Raw genomic sequence first — 21,382 nt, forward strand, 5'->3', positions numbered from 1 at the left:
TTCTCAAGTGCTTATGGAACATTCTGCAGGATAGATCATATCTTGGGTCACAAATCAAGCCTTGGTAAATTTAAGAAAATTGAAATTGGATCAAGTATTTTTTCCGACCACAATGCTACAAGACTAGATATCAATTACAGGAAAAGTTCTGTAAAAAATACAAATACATGGAGGTTAAACTATACAGTATTTAATAACGAAGTGATCACTGAAGAAATCAAAGAGGAAATCAAAAAATACCTAGAATCAAATGACAATGGAAACACGATGACCCAAAACCTATGGGATGCAGCAAAAGCAGTTCTAAGAGGGAAGTATATAGCAATACAATCCTACCTTAAGAAAATCCAAAAATCGGCGGAAGACCTAAATAGACATTTCTCCAAGAAGATATACAGACTGCCAACAAACACATGAAAGAATTGTCGACATCTTTAATCATTAGAGAAATGCAAATCAAAACTATAATGAGATATCATCTCTCACCAGTCAGAATGGCCATCATCAAAAAATCTAGAAACAATAAATGCTGGAGAGGGTGTGGAGAAAAGGGAACACTCTTGCACTGCTGGTGGGAATGTGAATTGGTTCAGCCACTATGGAGAACAGTATGGAGGTTCCTTAAAAAACTACAAATAGAACTACCATATGACCCAGCAATCCCACTACTGGGCATATACCCTGAGAAAACCATAATTCAAAAACAATCATGTACCAAAATGTTCATTGCAGCTCTATGTACTATAGCCCGGAGATGGAAACAACCTAAGTGTCCATCATCAGATGAATGGATAAAGAAGATGTGGCACATATGTACAATGGAATATTACTCAGCCATATAAAGAAGCAAAACTGAGCTATTTGTAATGCGGTGGGTGGATCTAGAGTCTGTTATACAGAGTGAAGTAAGTCAGAAAGAGAAAGACAAATACCATATGCTAACACATATATATGGAATTTAACTAGAAAAAAAATGTCATGAAGAACCTAGGGGTAAGACAGGAATAAAGACACAGACCTTCTAGAGAATGGACTTGAGGATATGGGGAGTGGGAAGGGTAAGCTGTGACAAAGCGAGAGAGAGGCGTGGACATATACAGACTACCAAATGTAAGGTAGATAGCTAGTGGGAAGCAGCCCCATAGCACAGGGAGATCAGCTCGGTGCTTTGTGACCACCTAGAGGGGTGGGATAAGGAGGGTAGGAGGGAGGAAGATGCAAGAGGCAAGAGATATGGGGACATATGTATATGTATAACTGATTCACTTTGTTATAAAGCAGAAACTAGCACACCATTGTAAAGCAATTATACTCCAATAAAGGTGTAAAAAAAAAATACTGTCAAGATATCAGTTGTTCATCCCAACTTGATCTACATATTCCATAAAATTTCAATTAAAAAATCCACATAGAAATAGATCCACATAAATGTAGTCAAATGGTCTTTGATAAAGGAGCAAAAATAATCTTTTTAACTAATGGTGCCGTCACAATTGGACATTCACATGCAAAAATTAAGTCTAGACATAGATCTTACACCCTTCACGAAAGATAACTCAAAATGCATCACAGACCTAAACGTAAAACACAAAACTATAGAACTCCTTTATAAAACTATAAAAATAACAGGAGAAAATCTACCTAATCTTGGATTGGGTAGTGACTTTTTAGATACAACACCAAAAGCAAAATTTGAGAAGGAAGAAATCAATAAGCTGGACTGCATTAAAATGAAAAACTTTTGCTCTGTGAGCGACACTGTCAAGTGGATGGAAAGACAAGCCCCAGATTGGCAGAAAGTATTTACAAAAGACACATCTGATAAAGGACTATTATGCAAAATATACAAAGAACCTTTAAAACTCAACAACAAACCTGGTTAGAAAATGGGCCAAAGACAAACAGACACTTCACCAAAGAAGGTGTATAAATGGCAAATAAGCACATGAAGATAGTCCACATCATATTATCAGCAGGGAATTGCTAAGTAAGACAACGGTGAGATTCTACTACATACCTATTAGAATGGCCGAATTCCAGGACACTGTCAACACTAATAAATGCTGGTGAGAATGTGAAGTAACAGGAACTCTCATTCATTGATGGTAGGAATGCAAAATGGTACAGCCACCTTGGAAGACAGTTTGGAAGTTTCTAACAAAACTAAACATACTCTTACCATACAATCTAGCAGTCACCCTCCTTGGTACTTACCCAAAGGAGCTGAAAACTTATGTCCACACAAAAACCTTCTCATGGATGTTTAGAACAGCTTTATTCATAATTGCAAAAACTTGGAAGCAGCCAGAACATCCTTCAGTAGGCAAATGGATAAACTGTGGTATATTCAGAAAATGGAATATTATTCAGTGGAAAAAAGAAATGAGCTATCAAACCATGAAGAGACATGGAGGAACCTTAAATGCACATTACTAAGTGAAGGGATCCAATCTGAAAAGGCTACAAATTTCAACTATTCGACATTCTGGAAAAGGAAAACTATGGAGGAGATAAAAAGACCCGTTGTTGTTTCTAGGGGTTGGGGGGAGGAAGAGATGAACAGGTGGAACACAGGATTTTTCGGGAGGTGAAAATACTGTGTATGATACTCTAATGATGGCTACATCTTATTTTACATTTGTCCAAACCCGTAGAATATCCAACACCAAGAGAGAACACTAATGTAGCTATGGACTTTGGGTGATTATGACGTGTCAGTGTGGGTTTGTCAGTTGTAACAAATGTACCACTCTGATGGGAGTTGTGCTGGATGTTGATAGTGGGGGAAGCTATTGTGTGGGGAGCAAGGCATGCAGATGGTATGAGGGAGCTCTCTATACCTTTCACGCAATTTGCCGTAACCCTAGTACTCCTCTGAAAGATAAAGTCTTTATATTAAAAAAAAAAAAAAAAATCTGAAAGAGTTCATTACCACTAGATCTGCCCAGCAAGAAATGCTAAAGATAGTCCTCAGTTTGAAATGAATGGACACTAGACAGTAACATGAAGCCATCTGAAGAAAGAAAGAACTTTGGTAAGAGTTTTGTTGTAATTTAATTTGTAACTCCATTTTTTACTTTATATGTTATTTAAAAGACAAATGCATTAAAAAATTACTAATCTATGTTGTTGGGTATATAGTGTATAAAGATGTAATTTATGACATCAGTAACAGAAAGTGGGGAACAGAGGTGTATAAGAGCAGAGTTTTTGTTAAGTGTAATCCTCATGATAACCACAAAGAAAATATCTATAGAATATATATAAAAGGAAATGAGAAGGGATCAAAATATTTTATTCAAAAGGAAAAGAAATAACACAAAAGTTAGGCAATAAGAGAGGAAAGGAGGGACAGCAAATCTATAAGGCATATAGAAAACTAATAACAAAATGGCAGGTCCTTCCTTACCAGTAATTACTTTAAATATGAATAGATTGCATTTTCCAATCAGAAGGCAGAGATTGGCAGAATGGATTAAAAACATGATCCAACTATATACTGTCTACAAGAGACTCATGTTAGATTCAAAGACACAAATAGATTGAAAGTGAAAAGATGCAAATTTAAGAGAGCTGGGGTGGCTATTTTAATATCAAACAAAATACACTTTAAATCCAAAAAAATTATAAGAACTAAGGACATTACATATTAATAGAAGTTTCATTATAAACATTTATGTGACTAATAGCCCCTCGGGAGTTATATGAAGCAAAAACTGACAGAATTGAGAGGAGAAATAAATAGTTCTACAAGAATAGTTGGAGATTTCAATACCCTGATTTCAGTAATGCATAGATCATCTCAACATAAGATGATTAACAAAATAGAGGACTTGAGCAACATAATAAGCCAATTAGACCTAACAGACATTTATAGAATATTTCACCCAGCAATAGAAGAATACAAATTCATAAGTACATGTGGGACATTCTCCACAATAGACCATATGTTAGGCTGTAACAGAAGTTTCAATAGATTTTAAAAGAAATGTCACACAAGGTATCTTCTCTGACCACAGTAGGATGATGTTAGAAATCCCTAACAGAAGGAAAACGAAAATTCACAAATATGTAGAAATTAAACAACACATTCTTAAGTACCCCATGGGTCAAAGAAGAAATTGCAATGGAAATTACAGTTGGCCCTCCATATCCATGGGTTTCGCATCCATGAAGGGTTCTGTAACCAATCCTCCATGAATACTGAGGGATGACTGTACTTAGAGATTAATGAAAGTGGAAACACAGCATACCACATCTTATGGGGTGCAGGAAAATTATAACTAAAAAAAGAGAAAAGAAGAGAAATCACATTTAAAAAGAAGAGAAATCACAAATCAGTAGCCTAACATTTTACCTTAAGGAATTCAAAAAGGAAGAGCAAACTAAAAACAAAGATAGCAGAAGGAAAGAAATATTAAAGATTAGAGTAAAAATAAACAATATAGAGAAGAGTAAAACAGTAGAGAAAATCAGTGAAATCAAAAGTTGGTTCTTTAAGAAGATCAACAAACTGACAAGCCTTTCTTTAGCTAGACTGCCAAGGGAAAAAAAGAAGATATAAGTAACTAAAATCAGAAATGAAAATGGAGACATTACTACTGACCTTATAGAGATAGAAGGGATCCTAAGAGAATACTATGAACAAATTACTATACATCAACAAATTAGGTAACCTAGAAGGAATACATAAATTCCTTGAAACATATAAATTACTTAAACTGATTCAATAAGAAGTAGAAGATTCGACCCACCTATAAGAAGTAAAGAGATCAAATCAGGAATCAAAAATCCCTAACAAAGAAAGTTCTGGACCAAATTGCTTCACTACCAAATTGCTTCACTACCAAAGTTCTACCAAATAGTTGAAGAAGAATTAACACTAACTCTCTTCAGACTCCTTCAAAAAATTGAAGAGAATATTTATTCTCTGAGGCCTGCATTACCCTAATACCAAAACTATATAAAGATATCACAAGAAAATAAAATTATATGCCAGTATCCCTATGAATATAGATGCATATGTCCTCAACAAAATATTAGCAAATGAAATCCAATAGCATAATAAAATGATTATTCACCATGGCAAGCGGGATTTATCCCAGTAGTACAAGAGTGATTCAATATAAGAAAATCAACATTATACATCGTATTAATAGAACTAAGGGGAAAACTACATAATCATATCAATTGACATAGGAAAGGACAAAATCCAACTTCCTTTTATGATTAAAACCTCTTAGAAAACTAGGATTAGAGGGGAAATTCCTTACATGAAAAAAGCATTTATGAGAAACCCATGGCTGGCATTATACTCAATGGTGAAAGACTGAAAGCTGTCCCCCTAAGATCAGGAACAAGACAGGGATACACGCTTTTGCCATTGGTATTCACTGTTGTGCTGGAAGTCCTAGCCAGAACTAATAGAGAAGAAAATGAAAGAAAAGACATCAAATATGAAAGGAAGAGGTAAATCTATCTCTAGTCACAAATATGATTCTATAAATAGAAAATTACAAAGAATCAACAAGAAAGAAACTGAAGCTAATAAACAAATTTGGCAAAGTTACACTGTATAAAATACAAATAAATCAGCTTTTGTTTCTATATGCAGCATTGAATGATTTGAAAAGGAAATTTAAAAAGCTATTCTATTTACATTAGCGTCTAAAAATTAAATACTTAGGAATAAATCTAACCAAGGAGGTGAAAGACTTATACACTGAAAACTACAAAACACATTGCTGAAAAAATTATAGGAGACCTAAATAAATGGAAAGACAATCCATTTCCGTGGATAGGAAGACTTAACATTGTTAAGACATTATTACAATCCAAAGTGATCTATAGATTCAACACAATCCCTACAAAAATTCCAATAGCCTTTTTCACAAAAATGGAAAAGCTGATCCTCAAATTTATATGGAATTGCAAGGAGCCCTGAAAAGCCCAAATGACCTTAAAAAGAAGAATAAAATCAGAGGACCAACACTTTCCAACTTTGAAAGTTACTACAAGGCTACAATAATTAAAACAGTATGGTTTTGGCATAAGGACAGATGTATAGACAAATGGAATAGAGAGTCTAGAAATAAAATCTGTCATATATGGTCAGTTTATTTTCTACAAGGGTGCTGAGACTGTTCAGTGAAGGAGAGGGTCATCTTTTTAACAAATGTTGCTGGGAAAACTGGATATACAACGTGTGAAAAGATGGGATCCATACTTTATACCAGATACCGAAAAATTAAAATTGATCAAAGATCTAAACTTAACAGCTAAAACTGTAAAACTCTTAGAAGAAAATGTAGGGGAACATCTTTATGACCCTAGATTTGACAGTGGTTTCTTGAGCATGACACCAAAAACACAGACAATAAAAGAGAAAAATTGATAAATTTTACTTCATCATAATTATAAACTTTTGTGTATCAAAGGAAACTATCAGAGTGAAGAGACAACCTACTGAATAGGAGAAAATATTTGCAAATTATATATCTGATAACGGGTTAATATTCCAAATATATAGAAGTCTCCCAAAAAACCCAATTCAAAAATTGGGAAAGGATTTGAATAGACATTTCTCCAGAGAAGATATACAAATGGCCAATAAACCCATGAAAATGTGTGCAATATCATTAATCATTAGAGAAATGCAAATCAAAAACCACAATGAGATATCTCTTCATACCCATTAGGATGGTGTTATGGACTGAATTGTCTCTCTGAAATTATATGCTGAAACCCTAACCCCCCTGCTTGACTGTATTTGAGATAGGGCCTTTAAGGAGATAATTAAGGTTAAATGAAACCATACGATGGGGCCCTAATCTGACCTTATAAGAAGAGGAAGAGACACCAGAGATCTCTCGCTTTCTGCGTGTAGACAGAGGAAAGGCCATGTGAGGACACAATGAGAAGGTGGTTCTCTGTAAGCCAGGAAGAGAGGCCTCCCCAGAAACCAACACTGCTGGCACTATGATCTTGGACTTCTAGCCTCCAGAACTAAATTTCTATTGTGTAAGCCGTCCGGTCTGTGGTATCTTGTTATGGCAGCTGAGCTGACTAATACAGATATGTATAATCAAAAAAACTGAAAGCAAATGTTTGTGTGGATGTGGAGAAATTAGAACCCTGTGCATTGCTCTTGGAAATATAAAATGCTGCAGCCATTGTAGAAAGCAGTTTGGCATTTTCTCAAAATGGTAAAACACAGAACTAACACATGACCCAGCTATTTGACTCCTAGGTATATATCCAAAAGAATTGAAAAGAGGGAGTTGAACAGATATTTTTATGCCATGTTTATAGCAGCATTATTCATAATAGCCAGAAGGTGGAAACAACACTAGAGTCCATCAGCAGATGACTAGATAAACATAGTAGGTATATACGTACAATGGAATATGATTCAACCATATAAAAGAATGAAATTTTGATTTCAGCTTTAACATGGATGGACCTTGAGAACATGCTTAGTGATATAAGGCAGACTGAGAAGGATGAATATAGTATGTTTCCACTTATATGAGGTACCTAGAATAGTCAAAGACAAAGTAAAATAGAGGTTACTGGGGACTGCAGGGAGAGGGAAAGGGGTTATTCATTATTTAATGGATAGAGTTTTTGTTGGGGATGATAAAGAAGGTTTTGGTAGAGGTAGTGGTAATAGTTATATAACATTGTGAATATTTAATGCTGACGAGTAATACACTTAAGAATGGCTAAAATTACAAATATCATATATATTTTACAACACACACAAACTCCTAAAAAATAACCCAGCACTGATTTCATTAGATAAGTGTTTAGGTATGAGTGGGAATTACTAGGCTCATGGTGACAAATACAAAGTTTCCAAAATTCTTATTTTTGCATGAAAGCTCGAATTTTTCCTGAACGTTACAGACTCATTTTGTTCATTTTCAAGGAAATGTTTGACACAAAGCGAAGTCTGAATAACCATAATTTGTTGGCTATTCTTCTAATTAAAAGTGGTATTCCATGAAAAAAACAGTTTGGCTCACAATTTTATCGCATGAGTGCTTTAAGACAACTGTTGTAGTTAGTACTGCTGTAACAAATATGCCATAGGCTGGGGAGCTTAAACAACAAACATTTATTTCTCACAGATCCAAGATTAAGGTGCCAACAGATCCCATATCTGGTGAGGGCCTGCTTCCTAGTTTGCAGATGGCCATCTTGTTGTATCCTCACATGGCAGAGAGCAGAAAGAGAAGAAGGAAGCTCTCTTGTGTCTCCTCTCATAAGGGCACTTATCCCACTCATGAGAGCTCTAGTGTCATGACTTATTTTACATCCTAGTACCGTCACATTGGGGGTTAGGAATTCAACAAACATTTAGTTCATAACAACAGCCATCATATTTTGATATGCTACAAAAGTGCTTTTCTCCCCCTAATTGTTATAAAAAGCACATAGCATGAAATATTCATCATCTTAACCATTTTTAGGAGTACAGTTCAGTGGTGTTAAGTATATTCACGTTGTTGTGAAATATCTCGAGTGTTCTCATTTTGCAAAACTAAAGCTTCTGTCCCATCTTGTCACACACAATGAGATGTACTCAAGTGTTGAGATTTCATAAAGTTAATTTTTTTTTTTTTTTTTGCTTCATCAAGGAACTCTTAAGGTGAAACTGGCATTAAAAATTTTTTTTCAAGTACATAGCAGTGAATAGTATAACCACTAGTAAGTAAAGTTTGGTGCCACTGACTCAGTTTGCATCAGCAGTTTTATACACCATTGTTTAGTACTATCAGTACAGATGTAAACACAGTGAAGAGGGCAAATAATGTCTAAGTATTGTTGTGAAAATAGTTTTGACCTTGCAGACTTTCTGAAAGGTTCTTGGGAACCCCTCCAAGCATCTACAGACCACACATTGAGAACCACTGATTTAGAGCAGTCTTAGGAAGATCATTGTGGTGGCAGTATAGAGGAGGGAGATTGAAAAAACAAGGAGACCAATTCAAGTGAAAGAGGAGGAAAGCCTCAATTTGAATAACAGAGTGAAGATGAAAAGGAAAAGATAGATACAGGCGAAATTTCAGAAGTGAAATTGATTTACAGAATTACAGGTATGTCTTTAGGATAATGAAAATATTGCCTTTGTGCCAGATTTTATACACTTATTCAATTTATATCATTAACCTAATTACTCATGAAAATTGAAAATTTCCCCAGTACTATAAGAAAAAACAAATATAAACTAAATTAATAATGTATCTGGAAGAGAAGAGTAAGCTAGCTAGTCAGTTATCTGCTTCTACTTACTGTTTTAGTTTGAGAATTTATGACCATGTCCTTTATCAACTTCTGAATTTACCCATGTGTTGAACATAGATAGCAATTCATATGTAGATCTGTGTATCATTAGTTTAGGAGAGTTTTAGGGACTAATGCCTTTTCCACTGCTCAGAATCTCAGTAAACAAATAGTACAAATTGGTTTAAACACTTGGTTCTTGATATTTCAGTTTGAAGGCTTTTTTCCCCCTCCTCAAACAGCAGTTCAAATGCTTCGCCTTCAGAAGGTGCACCACTAGTAGGAAGTTATGGATGTACTCCTCATTCATTACCAAAGTTCCAGCATCCTTCTCACGAACTTTTGAAGGAAAATGGCTTTACCCAACAAGTGTATCACAAGTATCGTAGAAGATGCCTAAGTGGTAAGAGCCTTCCTTTATATAGCTATCTTTAAAATTAAAACATAATTCTAAAAAATTCAAGTTGTGACATTTAATATCAGGTTAAAATAGTCCTTTGTTAAAATTGCCTTAAGTAAATGTGTTCATATATATTCTTTATTCATGTATTTTGTAGCTTAGACACATTAGGAAATAAAGCTTACTATATTCTTGTTACTATTGACAAATGCTTAAATTTGAGCAGTGAGTCAGAAAATGGATTATTTGTTCTTTGTTTAAAAGAAACCCAATTGGGGATTAATATGTTTCAATTTTCTTTATTTTATGCTATGTAAAACATCTGCTGTTTCGACTTTTTCCAGAGAGAAAACACTTGGGAATTGGCCAGTCCCAAGAAATGAATACCCTCTTTCGTTTCTGGTCCTTTTTCCTCAGAGATCACTTCAATAAAACAATGTATGAGGAATTTAGACAACTTGCTTGGGAAGATGCAAAAGAAAATTACAGGTCAAATATTTTCTCATATTTTTACACTTGGAGGGAATTTTTTAAAAATACTAAAAACTGGTATGGAAGTAGCCTGATTTTGAACTGTGAAAGTACCACGTGATAACTGGGAGAAAGACTGTGTTAGTTTTCTATTGCTGCATAGCAAATTACCCCAGAACGCAGAAGCTTAAAACAACAAATATTTATTAGTTCATAGTTTCTAAGGGTCAAGACTCCAGAAACAGCTTAGCTGGGTGGCTCTGGTTCAGTTCTCTCATAGGATTGCAGTCAAGGTATTGGACAGGGCTGCAGTCTCTGAAGACTTGACTCAGGCTAGAGCATCTTCTTCAAGCTCATTCACTTGGATATTGGCAGGAGGCTTCAATACCTTGGCACATAGGTCTCCCCATAGGGCATTTCACGATGTGACTTCACCCAGAGTGAATGATCTAAGAAAGGGGGAGAACTTCCAAGATGAACGCTTTGGTGTCTTACTTAACCTGCACTTGAAAGTGACATCACTTCTGCCATATTACAGTGTTCACACAGACCAACCCTGGTATAATGTAGGAGGGGACTACACAAGTTTGTGGGTATCATGTTTGGAACCATGTTAGGGGCTGGTACAAAGGCCAAATGTAATTTGAAAGACAGATTTTTCTCTCTCTTGCCCCTACCATTACAGATTTCCCTTGGATGTGCATATACATCCTCAAATTGTTACATGCTTAGAGCCAAACCAGTTAAGATTCCTTGAGACAAGAAAAAATAAGGTCTCTCATGATGCATCCTGACACACCTGTTCAGTCTCATTTTTTCCTACTACAGTTGACTGTTCAACAATACCAGTTTGAACTGAATGGGTCCACTTATATGCAGCATTTTTTCCATAGTAAATACTACAGTACTACATAATCCATGGTTGCTTGAATCTGTGGATGAGGAACTATGGATATGGAGGAACCGTGTATACAGAGGGCCAACTTTTAAGTTATACTCAGATTTTTAACTGTGGGAGGGTTGGCGCTCCTAAAGTGCATGTTGTTCAAGGGTCAACTGTAGTCCTCTAGGCAACCGTGGTACTGAACTACATGTTCTCCAAATGAACCGAGCTCTCTAGCCTCTGGACATCTGTACATATTCTTACCTCTGCTTATTCTTCTCTTCATCCTCCCTCTGCTTTGCTAACTCTTCTTTTTGTCTAGGTTAGATCTTGCTTCCATGAGGAATGTTCAGGGTAATTTGTGCCAATAGGGCTGAATTGAGAACAGACCAAGAGGATGAGAAGGAACATGAAATGGATTCATGCAAGCTAAGCTATTCATTCTTGGGAAAAGGGAGGAAGGAAGATGATATGGAAGAAGAAAAAAGATAATTTTCCACTCAGTATTTACCTAAATTTACCCTTCTTCAGGTTCTAAAAATGGATTCCTCTTGTAAAGCTCAAATAAGAATCTATTGTTAATCAATATTGTGATCAAGAGGAATACAAGATATGCAAATAAATTTCTTTGAAAAAAAATATACATTTGCACTGACTTGTGTAAAAATAAAGCCCATTTAGTTTTCATCTAGAATCTTGATCTTGATCAGGAATGATAAATAAATGGCATGTGTACCTCTTTTTCCCTCTTCTCTGTTCATTACTGACATCTCTAAATCAATCCCAGCATTGTTTAATATTATTCTTGAATTCAGATTTATAGTCTTTCTTATCACAGCTTTGATAGCTACTGCCAGTTTATCAGAGTTGGCACTGAAGGCAATATTTGCCATTACTTTCTTTCAAAATTTTTTATTTTATGTTGGGATGTAGTTGATTTACAATGTTGTGTTAGTTTCAGGTGTACAGCAAAGTGATTCAGTTATACATATACATATAATCCATTCTTTTTCAGATTCTTTCCCATATAGTTTGAGTAGAGTTTCCGGTGCTAGTAGGTCCTTGTTAATTATCTATTTTATCTACAGTGGTGTGTATATGTTAATCCCAACCTCCTAATTTATCCCTCCCCTCACCGTTTCCCTTTGGAAAACAAACCATAAGTTTGTTTTCAAAGTCTGTGAGCCTGTTTCTGTTTTGTAAATAAGTTCATTTGTATCATCTTTTTAGATTCCACATATAAGTGATATCTATATGATACTTGTCTTTGTATGACTTCGTATGACAATCTCTAGGTCCATCCATGTTGCTGCAAATGGCATTATTTCATTCTTTTTTTATGGTTGAGTAGCATTCCATTGTATATATGTACCACATCTTCTTTATTCATTCATCTGTCGATGGACATTAGGTTGCTTCCATGTCTTGATTATTGTAAATAGTGCTGCTGTGAACGTTGGGGTGCATGTATATTTTCAAATTGTAATTTTCTCCAGATACATGCTCAGGAGTGGGATTGCTGGATCATATGGTAGTTCTATGTTTATTTTTTTAAGGAACCTCCAAACTGTTCTTCATAGTGGCTGATCTAGATTTTCTCATTCAAACTGTGTTTTGCTACCCGTTAGTGGGTTGTGAAATCAGTTTAGTGGTTCTGACTTACTTAAAAAAATAGAAAATATCAGACTGCACTGAACATAGTAAGGTTAATATGTTTTACAATTCATACATAAATACAAATTTAATTATTTACAAAACATATGTTTTTATGTACACACGTATATATGTGAGTGTTGACTTGGTCACAAGGTAAAATATTTTTCTTACTATTGGACTTAGAAAAGTTTGAAAGCATTTGTTATAATTAATCTCAGCATATTTTGCTATTTATGCAAATAATTTCTGTTTGTTCCTCAGGACTTTCTATAACTTTCCTGATCCCATTTATACCCAAGTCTAGATTGGGAGTTCCTCTTCTTTGTTCCTATGGTATTCTGTGTATGTTTATAATAGCTTAACATACTACCTGATACATAGTAAGTGCTCAATAAATGGTTACTTTTATTAGGAAGAAGATCAGTACTGAATATATCCATTGACTAACATTAGCAGTAGGATGGTTTCAAGAAGAAAGGAGAGAAGTAACATTAATTACATACATATCTACAATGTGCCAGCTCTGGTCTAAGTGCTTTACAAATATTATCTATTATTGAAAAGTAGGATATTATTATCCCCATTTTTAGAGAGATGATTATAAGCCTAGAATTCAAATGTAGTTCTTTCCGGGTCTCAGCCTTTTTGTTTTCTACTCATCTAAGCTGTCTCACAGTGATTGGTCAGTGAGTAAATGACAACTGAGAGACTGGTCATTTGCCCCTGCTCTTTACTCCAGCATTTATGCTGCATATTTGGATTGTATTATTAATGTCATATTTTTGATCTTTGGAATTAGTTTCCTAAAAAGTAAGACTAGAAATCCAGATATTGTAGTAGTCAGTTGGCCTTTACCCAAAATCTAAGAATCCTAACATTCCTCTAAAATGTCATTTACTTGATAAAACCTAAAATTTCTCAATCCTGCTTTCCAGAAAGAAAGAAAGAAGCCTTGGCTTCATCCCCAGAGATTATGATTTCATTGGTTTGGAGTGGAGCCTGGGCGTCAGCATTTTTTAAAAGCTTCCTAGATGGTTCACATATGTAGTCAAGGTTGAGAACCACTGGTATCAATATAATATGATCCCATAAGAGGAGTATTAAGACAGGTTTGTCATTCTGAACTGTTGTTCCTTTAATACTCAGTCCCCTTAGCCTCAGTCATACAAGCTCAAGGAATAGTGTCATTTATGGCTACCAAAGGAAAGGGCTCAGGTTAGTGTATGGTTGGTAGTTCTGCATTCCTCTTGCCATCTTACCAAGAAACCTGTTTATTCTTCCAGAGAGACCGTCACTCTCTATCTTGTAAATAAGCTGGTTACAAAGGACATATGCATGGATACACACACACACACACACACACACACACACACACACACACATACACATACACATACACACACCCTTCTTCCTGTGAATAATGGTTGGGCAGTATTATGATACCAGGAATGAAGAAATATAGCCTCCCCTCCACTGAGGCACCCAGAATGACTTAAGGATTCTACATGAGGGATTTTCTAAATTGTGACATGCTTTCTTTGAATGAGCTGGATGGTCCCGTTACTGCTGTCCATTGACCTTGTCCATGTCCACTCTCATGGGTTCTGCTCATCACCATTAGTTGAAGGTTGAGCCCATGTAGTTTCTTGATCCACTGTCCAAAACTTGTCTCAGGTTCTTTAGGTAGCTGTAAGAAGAAACAAATTTTTCTGATTTATGCAGTGATACAATTCTTTTGGCAAACTATATTTTATTTAATATACTTTATAAGCAGGAAGGCTCTCTTAGGAGACATTTAATTAGGTTTGTCCCTTTATAGTTGAATGGGTCAACCACACCTAGAGTCTGTGGCCCAAGAGTATGGTCTTTATCTTCCTAGAGATTATGTTCGAGTATTTAATACCATGTACTAACACACCATTATAAGCCTTGGTTTGGGAAAAAAATCTAAAACATTGCCAGTTTGTCACTAAATCTTTTGAAATACCGGGGAAAAATGCCAGGGAGTTCTTCAGAAATACCAGGGAGAGATCCTGTGTCTGTTCAAAGAAGCCATAGTGTAGTTGTCCAAGGGCTGCCTCTTATTTTGCATATTCCCAGTATACCTCCATGAGATGCTATACCTGAGTCGACAAAAATAGCAAAGCCAGCTGTAGATTACTAATTACCACTTCAGCTAAAAATCTGCGTACTAAAAATTACATACATTTGAACACTTTTTGAGATTATTTGTGTCATGTTTTCCTGTATCAGTGCTGTTAAATATGACTATTTGCATTGTCATAGGAAAAATTTTATTATAAACTTTTTATTTTATTCCCACAGGTATGGATTAGAATGTCTGTTCAGGTTTTATAGTTATGGACTGGAAAAAAAATTCAGACAAGAAATTTTTAAGGATTTCCAAGAAGAAACCAAAAAAGACTACGAATCTGGTAAAATAAAACAATAAACTTATTCTCTTTGGAAATTGTAAATCTGAGTCTGTCAATAAATAGGGAGTTTGTAACTTTTTTTTAGGGCAGACTATTTAAGACTTTCAGGCCACTATTATGGTTTGTGATGAAGGATAGAGCACCATATAGTACGAAGGTCTTACTTGTGAGATGTTGGAAAATAGCCCCTCCAAAGTGTTTCCTTATTTGTATTTTGTCTTTATTCATTTGACACACATGACTACTCACTGATGTTCCATTACATGAAAATTCTATGCAACATGAGCAAGTGTGCTTGGAAAGGTGGAATAGCACAGTGAGTAACAGTGCAGACTCTGGGCTAGATCCGTAAGTCTGAATCCCATTTCCCCTACTTTGTAGCTCTGTGGCCATGGGTAAGTTACTTAACCTTGTTAGAAAAACAAACAAAAAAAACCCCAAAACCTTGTTAGCCCAGTTTACTCATCAGTAATATACCCAAGAGCACCTATATTACAGGGTTGTATATAGTTCAAATTAGTTTAATATACAATAAACCACTTAAATAATACGTGTTACATGGCAAATGCTCAATAAATGTTAGCTACCATTATTCATTAGAATGTCTTATCTTCAAGATCTAGATAAAGTGTACATAGAAGACATGGTTTAATGCTGGTAGGATCATATCCAATATGAATCATTTTTTAAAGATTCTATATATTTTATCATGTATATTCTTCTTTGTTATTAGGTCAGCTGTATGGATTAGAAAAGTTTTGGGCTTACCTAAAATATTCTCAATCTAAGACACAGTCTGTTGACCCCAAACTTCAGGAATACCTCTGTAGCTTTAAGAAGTTGGAAGACTTCCATGTTGACGTAAGTTTTAAGTCCTTTCCCCTGTATTATTTTTATTACTCTTATGTTTGAGCTATCAGTGACTTTCTTAAGTTTAATTTTATAATTTTTATTTATTTATTTACGGTACGCGGGCCTCTCACTGCTGTGGCCTCTCCCGTTGTGGAGTACAGGCTCCGGACGTGCAGACTCAGCGGCCATGGCTCATGGGCCCAGCCGCTCTGCGGCATGTGGGATCTTCCCGGACCAGGGCACAAACCCGTGTCCCTTGCATCGGTAGGCGGACTCTCAACCACTTCGCCACCAGGGAAGCCCAGTATAATTTTTATTTTTTAAATTTAACTTTCCAGTTTTGAAATCAAACTTTAAAAGAGGTGCAAAAATGGTATAGCAAATTCCCATATATTCTGTTTACCCAGAGTCCCTAAATGTTAGTATCTTACATGACCATGGAGCAATGGTCAGTTCACTTTAATTTTGATATGCATGATAAACATTTTATGGATTTAGTAACTTTTATATGGATATGTTACTCATTTCTCACTAGCAGTTTTTATGTATTTTTATTTTTTTTAAGATTTCTTTATTATTTCTTTATTTTATTTTTGGCTGTGTCGGGTCTTAGTCACGGCACACGGGATATTCGTTGTGGCACACGGGCTTCTCTCTAGTTGTGGCGTGTGGGTTTTCTCTTCTTTAGTTGTGTTGTGCAGGCTCCAGGGCCTGTGGACTCTGTAGTTGTGGTGTGCAGGTTCCAGAGCATGTGGGCTCTGTAGTCTGCAGCACGCAGGCTCTCTAGTTGAGGCACGTGAGCTCAGGAGTTGTGGCACGTGGGCTTAGTTGCCCCACAGCATGTGGGATCTTAGTTTCCTGACCAGAAATTGAACCCACGTCCCCTGCATTTAAGGTAGATTCTTTACCAGTGGACCACCAGGGAAGTCCCCTCACTAGCAGTTTTTAAATTTTTCACTTTTTATGTACTTGTATCCTATAGTTTCCATAACACGTGCTCATGTAACATGGATTTATGGTTCCCCACATAATAAAATTAGGGTAAGAGTGTTATGTGCATGTGTAGAGACAGGAGAATAGGGTTTAGACAATTTGATTTCAAGAGGAGAAGGAAAACATTTTAAGAAAAGAAGTGGATGAGCATAATAAGATAAAGGAAAAGGAGAAAGAAGAGAAGAGAGAAATAAGGAAAGAAGAATCAAAAAGAGCAGAAAAGAGAGAGGTGAAAGGAAGGCTAGGTTCATCTCTGCTTAGTATTATAATTAGTTTGTCTTTTGTAGTTTTGTGTAAATAGATTTGATAGCCCAGGGATGGAGTTAAAAGGAGTGCCTCCATCTCTGGAATTAAAGAGCTGTATTTCAGACTTCCCTGGTGGTCCAGTGGTTAAGACTCCACACTTCCCAATGCAAGGGGCACACATTCGATCCCTGCTCAGGGAACCAAGATCCCTCATGCCTTGCAGCATGGCCAAAAATTAAAAAAAAAAAAAAAAATCTATGTTTCTAGAGTGGTCCAGCCAGTTCTGTCACAAGATGTCCCTGCTTTATAATACTAGTGATTTTTGCCCTATCTGAACAGAAGACAAGAATTCAGACCTCTGCTTTTAAATTTGTGTCATGTTTTCCTGTATCAGTGCTATTAAGTATGACTATTTGCATTTTAAATGCTGTGGAAGTTTGGAGAAGAAAGGGGTTAGAGTTATAAATGCTTTGCAACTGACAGAAGTTTCATAAAGAAGGAAAATGTCCTCTCTGAAACATTTTCCCAGAGACAACGAACCCAGCCTTATCCTTATGCCCTACTATTTAGTTCAAGCCCTAAAACGTAGGAGTAGCTTAATAAACATGTTGAATGAAAGAATTGACTGATAAGGAGGAAATTTAAGTTTAATACCTTAAATTGCTGTTAAGTTTTCATTATACTAACAAAATCTACTGAAGTGCCGGCGTAGTTTCCCTCTGTTATAAAAGTCTGGCCTTAGATTTTGAAGGGAGGAGAAAATAGTAAAATCATCACTATGTTGTCTTTCATAATTTGCAGCCCCCTATAGGTGAGGAATTTGGAAGAAAAAGACATTCATCTACTTCTGATGAGGCGAGTAATCGTCACAGACTTCCATCTAATTCCTCTACAAAGTCGCCGAGTGCTGCTAAGCCTACACCTGACAGTCAGCTTCGGGTCCCAACAAACTCTCCCAGAAGGAGTACTTCACAGCAGTCCAGTGACAATTCACACCAGAACAGTGCTGCCTCAGTCTCAACACATGGTGAACTGCCTGAGAAATAGACTCTTATGAAAGTTGTTTGCCCTTGAAATCAACATTTACATCAGTATGTACTGGGGGAAATCCTCTGATGTTTAATTGTGATAATCAGAAAAAAGAAAAAGGAAGAAAAATGGCAGCATTTTTTTCTAGAAAAATAAATTCTAAAAACGTTTTCCCTGACTTCATGAATAAGTTTAATTTGGGTAACCTTTTATAGAGATCCTCTAGTAATATATTTTGGTCTCAAATATATATTTGAAATAATATATTTCGTTTTCAAAGCCATTGTTTATAAGAACAGCATTCCTTGAATATATACAAAAACAACACAAGGAATGCCTAACATTTCAGCTCATACTTCTTAAAGAAGATATAGTATGTTATAGTCATCTATTCTATAGAGCTTTCTTAAAGAATCCAATAACCCCACTGTCAATTCATATTTGAACTTATCAAAAACAAAGGACAATTATGTATATGTTTTTTAAATTCAGAAAAAGAATGTGAAATGATACATTTGCTTTTCTTTTAGATTTATAGTTTAAAGAAAACTTTTTTTTTTTTTTTTTTTTAAAAAAGGGGAAATATATTGCAGTTATATTGAAGCATATGCACTTTGGATGTTGGGTTTTGCCTTTTTCCCCATTAGTCTTACCTCATGATTTCCATAGTTATTGTTGTGTTGGTATGGAATGTTCTGAATTGGCATCAGCCAGTTGCATATTAGAAGAGATTTACTTTTTGTGACTATATAAGCCTGCACAAGTAATTGAAAAAAAAAAACTTTTTTTTTTTTTTTTTTTTACAAAAGTGGAAATATATTGCAGTTATATTGAAGCATATGCACTTTGGATGTTGGGTTTTGCCTTTTTCCCCATTAGTCTTACCTCATGATTTCCATAGTTATTGTTGTGTTGGTATGGAATGTTCTGAATTGGCATCAGCCAGTTGCATATTAGAAGAGATTTACTTTTTGTGACTATATAAGCCTGCACAAGTAATTGAAAACTGAGTTGGGATTGGTTGGAATACTGTCCTAAATTAGTTAAATCTTGCACTGTTTTGAATGCATTTGCTGTTTGTACATCTGCAGGTGTGTATGTCACAAGTAATCAGATTATCTTCAGTTTAAAAGGAGTACCTTTTTGTGTCCTTTACTTTTGTTTTATGCTTATAAAAAGTGTTTTCAAGAAACGAATTGACTTCTAATTTTTATTGCTGTTGCAACTGACGTAAATGATAGTTTCAGTTTTGTGGGAATTAAAATAAAGCACTTATTCTAAATTATTTGAATTGATTTTTAATTATTTTTGTTTAGAATACGGCTGAAAAGATGTAATTTTCAAATTCTGCTAGTAGAAGACCACTGTAGTGGGTGGGCCAAAAGTTTCGTTCAGTTTTTTCTATAAGATGGATCTAGTAGCACTTAGTTGTCTTTAACTTTATTTGAGACAATTTTGTTAGATTGTATGTGACAGCTGGCAGATCAGCGTGCATTAAAAAAAGACTTACCAAAATTGGTGAATTTTTGTGTAGCCATTTAAATATTGAAGATGGAAGAAAAAAACAATATTTTCAGCATATTATGCTTTATTATTTCAAGAAAGGTAAAAATGCAACTGAAACGCACAAAAGCATTTGTGCGGTGTGTGAAGGACGAGCTGTGACTGATCAAACATGTCAAAAGTGGTTTGTGAAGTTTCGTGCTGGAGACTTCTTGCTGGATAATGCTCCACGGTTGGGTAGACCAGTTTAAGTTGATAGGGATCAAACCGAAAAAATAATTGAGATCAACATTATACCACGTGGAAGATAGCTGACATACTCAAAATATCCAAATCAAGTGTTGAAAATCATCTGCACCAGCTTGGTTATGTGAATCGCTTTGATGTTTGGGTTCCACATAGGTTAAGTGAAAAAAACCATCTTGATCATATTTCCTCATGTGAGTCTCTACTGAAACGTAATGAAAATGTTCCGTTTTTAAAACAAATTGTGACAGGCGATGAAAAGTGGATACTGTACAACAATGTGGAATGGAAAAGATCTTGGGGCAAGCGAAATGCACCACCAACAACCACACCAAAGGCCGGTCTTCATCCAAAGAAGGTGATGTTGTATATATGGTGAGATTGGAAGGGAGTCCTCTATTATGAGCTCCTTCTGGAAAACCAAACGATTAATTCCAACAAGTACTGCTCCCAATTAGACCAACTGAAAGCGGCACTCGATGAAAAGTGTCCAGAATTAGTCAACAGGAAATACATAATCTTCCATCAGGATAACGCAAGGCTGTATGTCTCTTTGATGACCACGCAAATATCGTTACAGCTTGGGTGGGAAGTTCTGATTCAACCGCCATATTCACCAGACATTGCACCTTTGGATTTCCATTTATTTCAGTCTTTACAAAATTCTCTTAATGGAAAAAATTTCAATTCCCTGGAAGACTGCAAAAGGCATCTGGAACAGTTCTTTGCTCAAAAAGATGAAAAGTTTTGGGAAGATGGAATTACGAAGTTGCCTGAAAAATGGCAGAAGGTTGTGGAACAAAAAGGTGAATACGTTGTTCAATAAAGTTCTTGGTGAAAATGAAAAATGTGTCTTTTATTTTTACTTAAAAAACCGAATGCACTTTTTGGCCCACCCAATATGTTGTGAATGAAGCTTCAGTGTTAAACTTACATCCATTTTTATTTAGCTTATATGTTTTCTTGTATTGGCAAGAAGCAGCTAGTTTAATACACTAAATTTATTATTTTCTTTTTGGTGTCTTGTTCTGACAGAATGACAGTATTGAAATAAATATCTTCTTTGGATAAGTGGACTATTATTTAGTAAATAGGAGACTTTCATTAGGTTATTTCCATGAATAAATGATAATCTGCAATTTTATGATATTTAATATTGGGGAGGTCATTTTGATATTTTAATTTTAAGAAAGAGTCAAATTTGAATATTCAGAAAATATACTTAGATCTTGGAAAGAGAATGCAAAACAACTAATAGATTTAGAATAATAAATTTTAAAATGTTTTCTTAAGTGCAGATGTAGTTCTGGCTTTTCAGTGAGGAATTTCCAAACCATGCTTATTAGCTTTAAGTGGTCTCTTGAAATTACCTAAAATTAT

At 35.4% G+C, this 21,382-nt stretch overlaps 1 protein-coding gene across 1 annotated transcript in view; it reads left to right on the forward strand.

Moving 5' to 3' along the window:
* The window catches only part of LARP1B (La ribonucleoprotein 1B), a 113,640-nt gene extending 94,930 nt beyond the window's left edge, over positions 1-18,710 (forward strand). Inside the window, exons 15-19 of the mRNA XM_024745178.1 lie at positions 9,531-9,691; positions 10,033-10,177; positions 15,024-15,133; positions 15,867-15,994; positions 18,026-18,710. Of these exons, the coding sequence (XP_024600946.1) occupies positions 9,531-9,691; positions 10,033-10,177; positions 15,024-15,133; positions 15,867-15,994; positions 18,026-18,271 (790 nt within the window). The 3' untranslated portion in view covers positions 18,272-18,710. The remainder of the gene's footprint in view (positions 1-9,530; positions 9,692-10,032; positions 10,178-15,023; positions 15,134-15,866; positions 15,995-18,025) is intronic.
* The last annotated feature ends 2,672 nt before the right edge of the window (positions 18,711-21,382 follow it).

This window comes from Neophocaena asiaeorientalis, unplaced genomic scaffold (assembly GCF_003031525.2).
Source record: "Neophocaena asiaeorientalis asiaeorientalis breed wild unplaced genomic scaffold, Neophocaena_asiaeorientalis_V1.1 scaffold65, whole genome shotgun sequence".
Classification (NCBI taxonomy): Eukaryota; Metazoa; Chordata; class Mammalia; order Artiodactyla; family Phocoenidae; genus Neophocaena; species Neophocaena asiaeorientalis.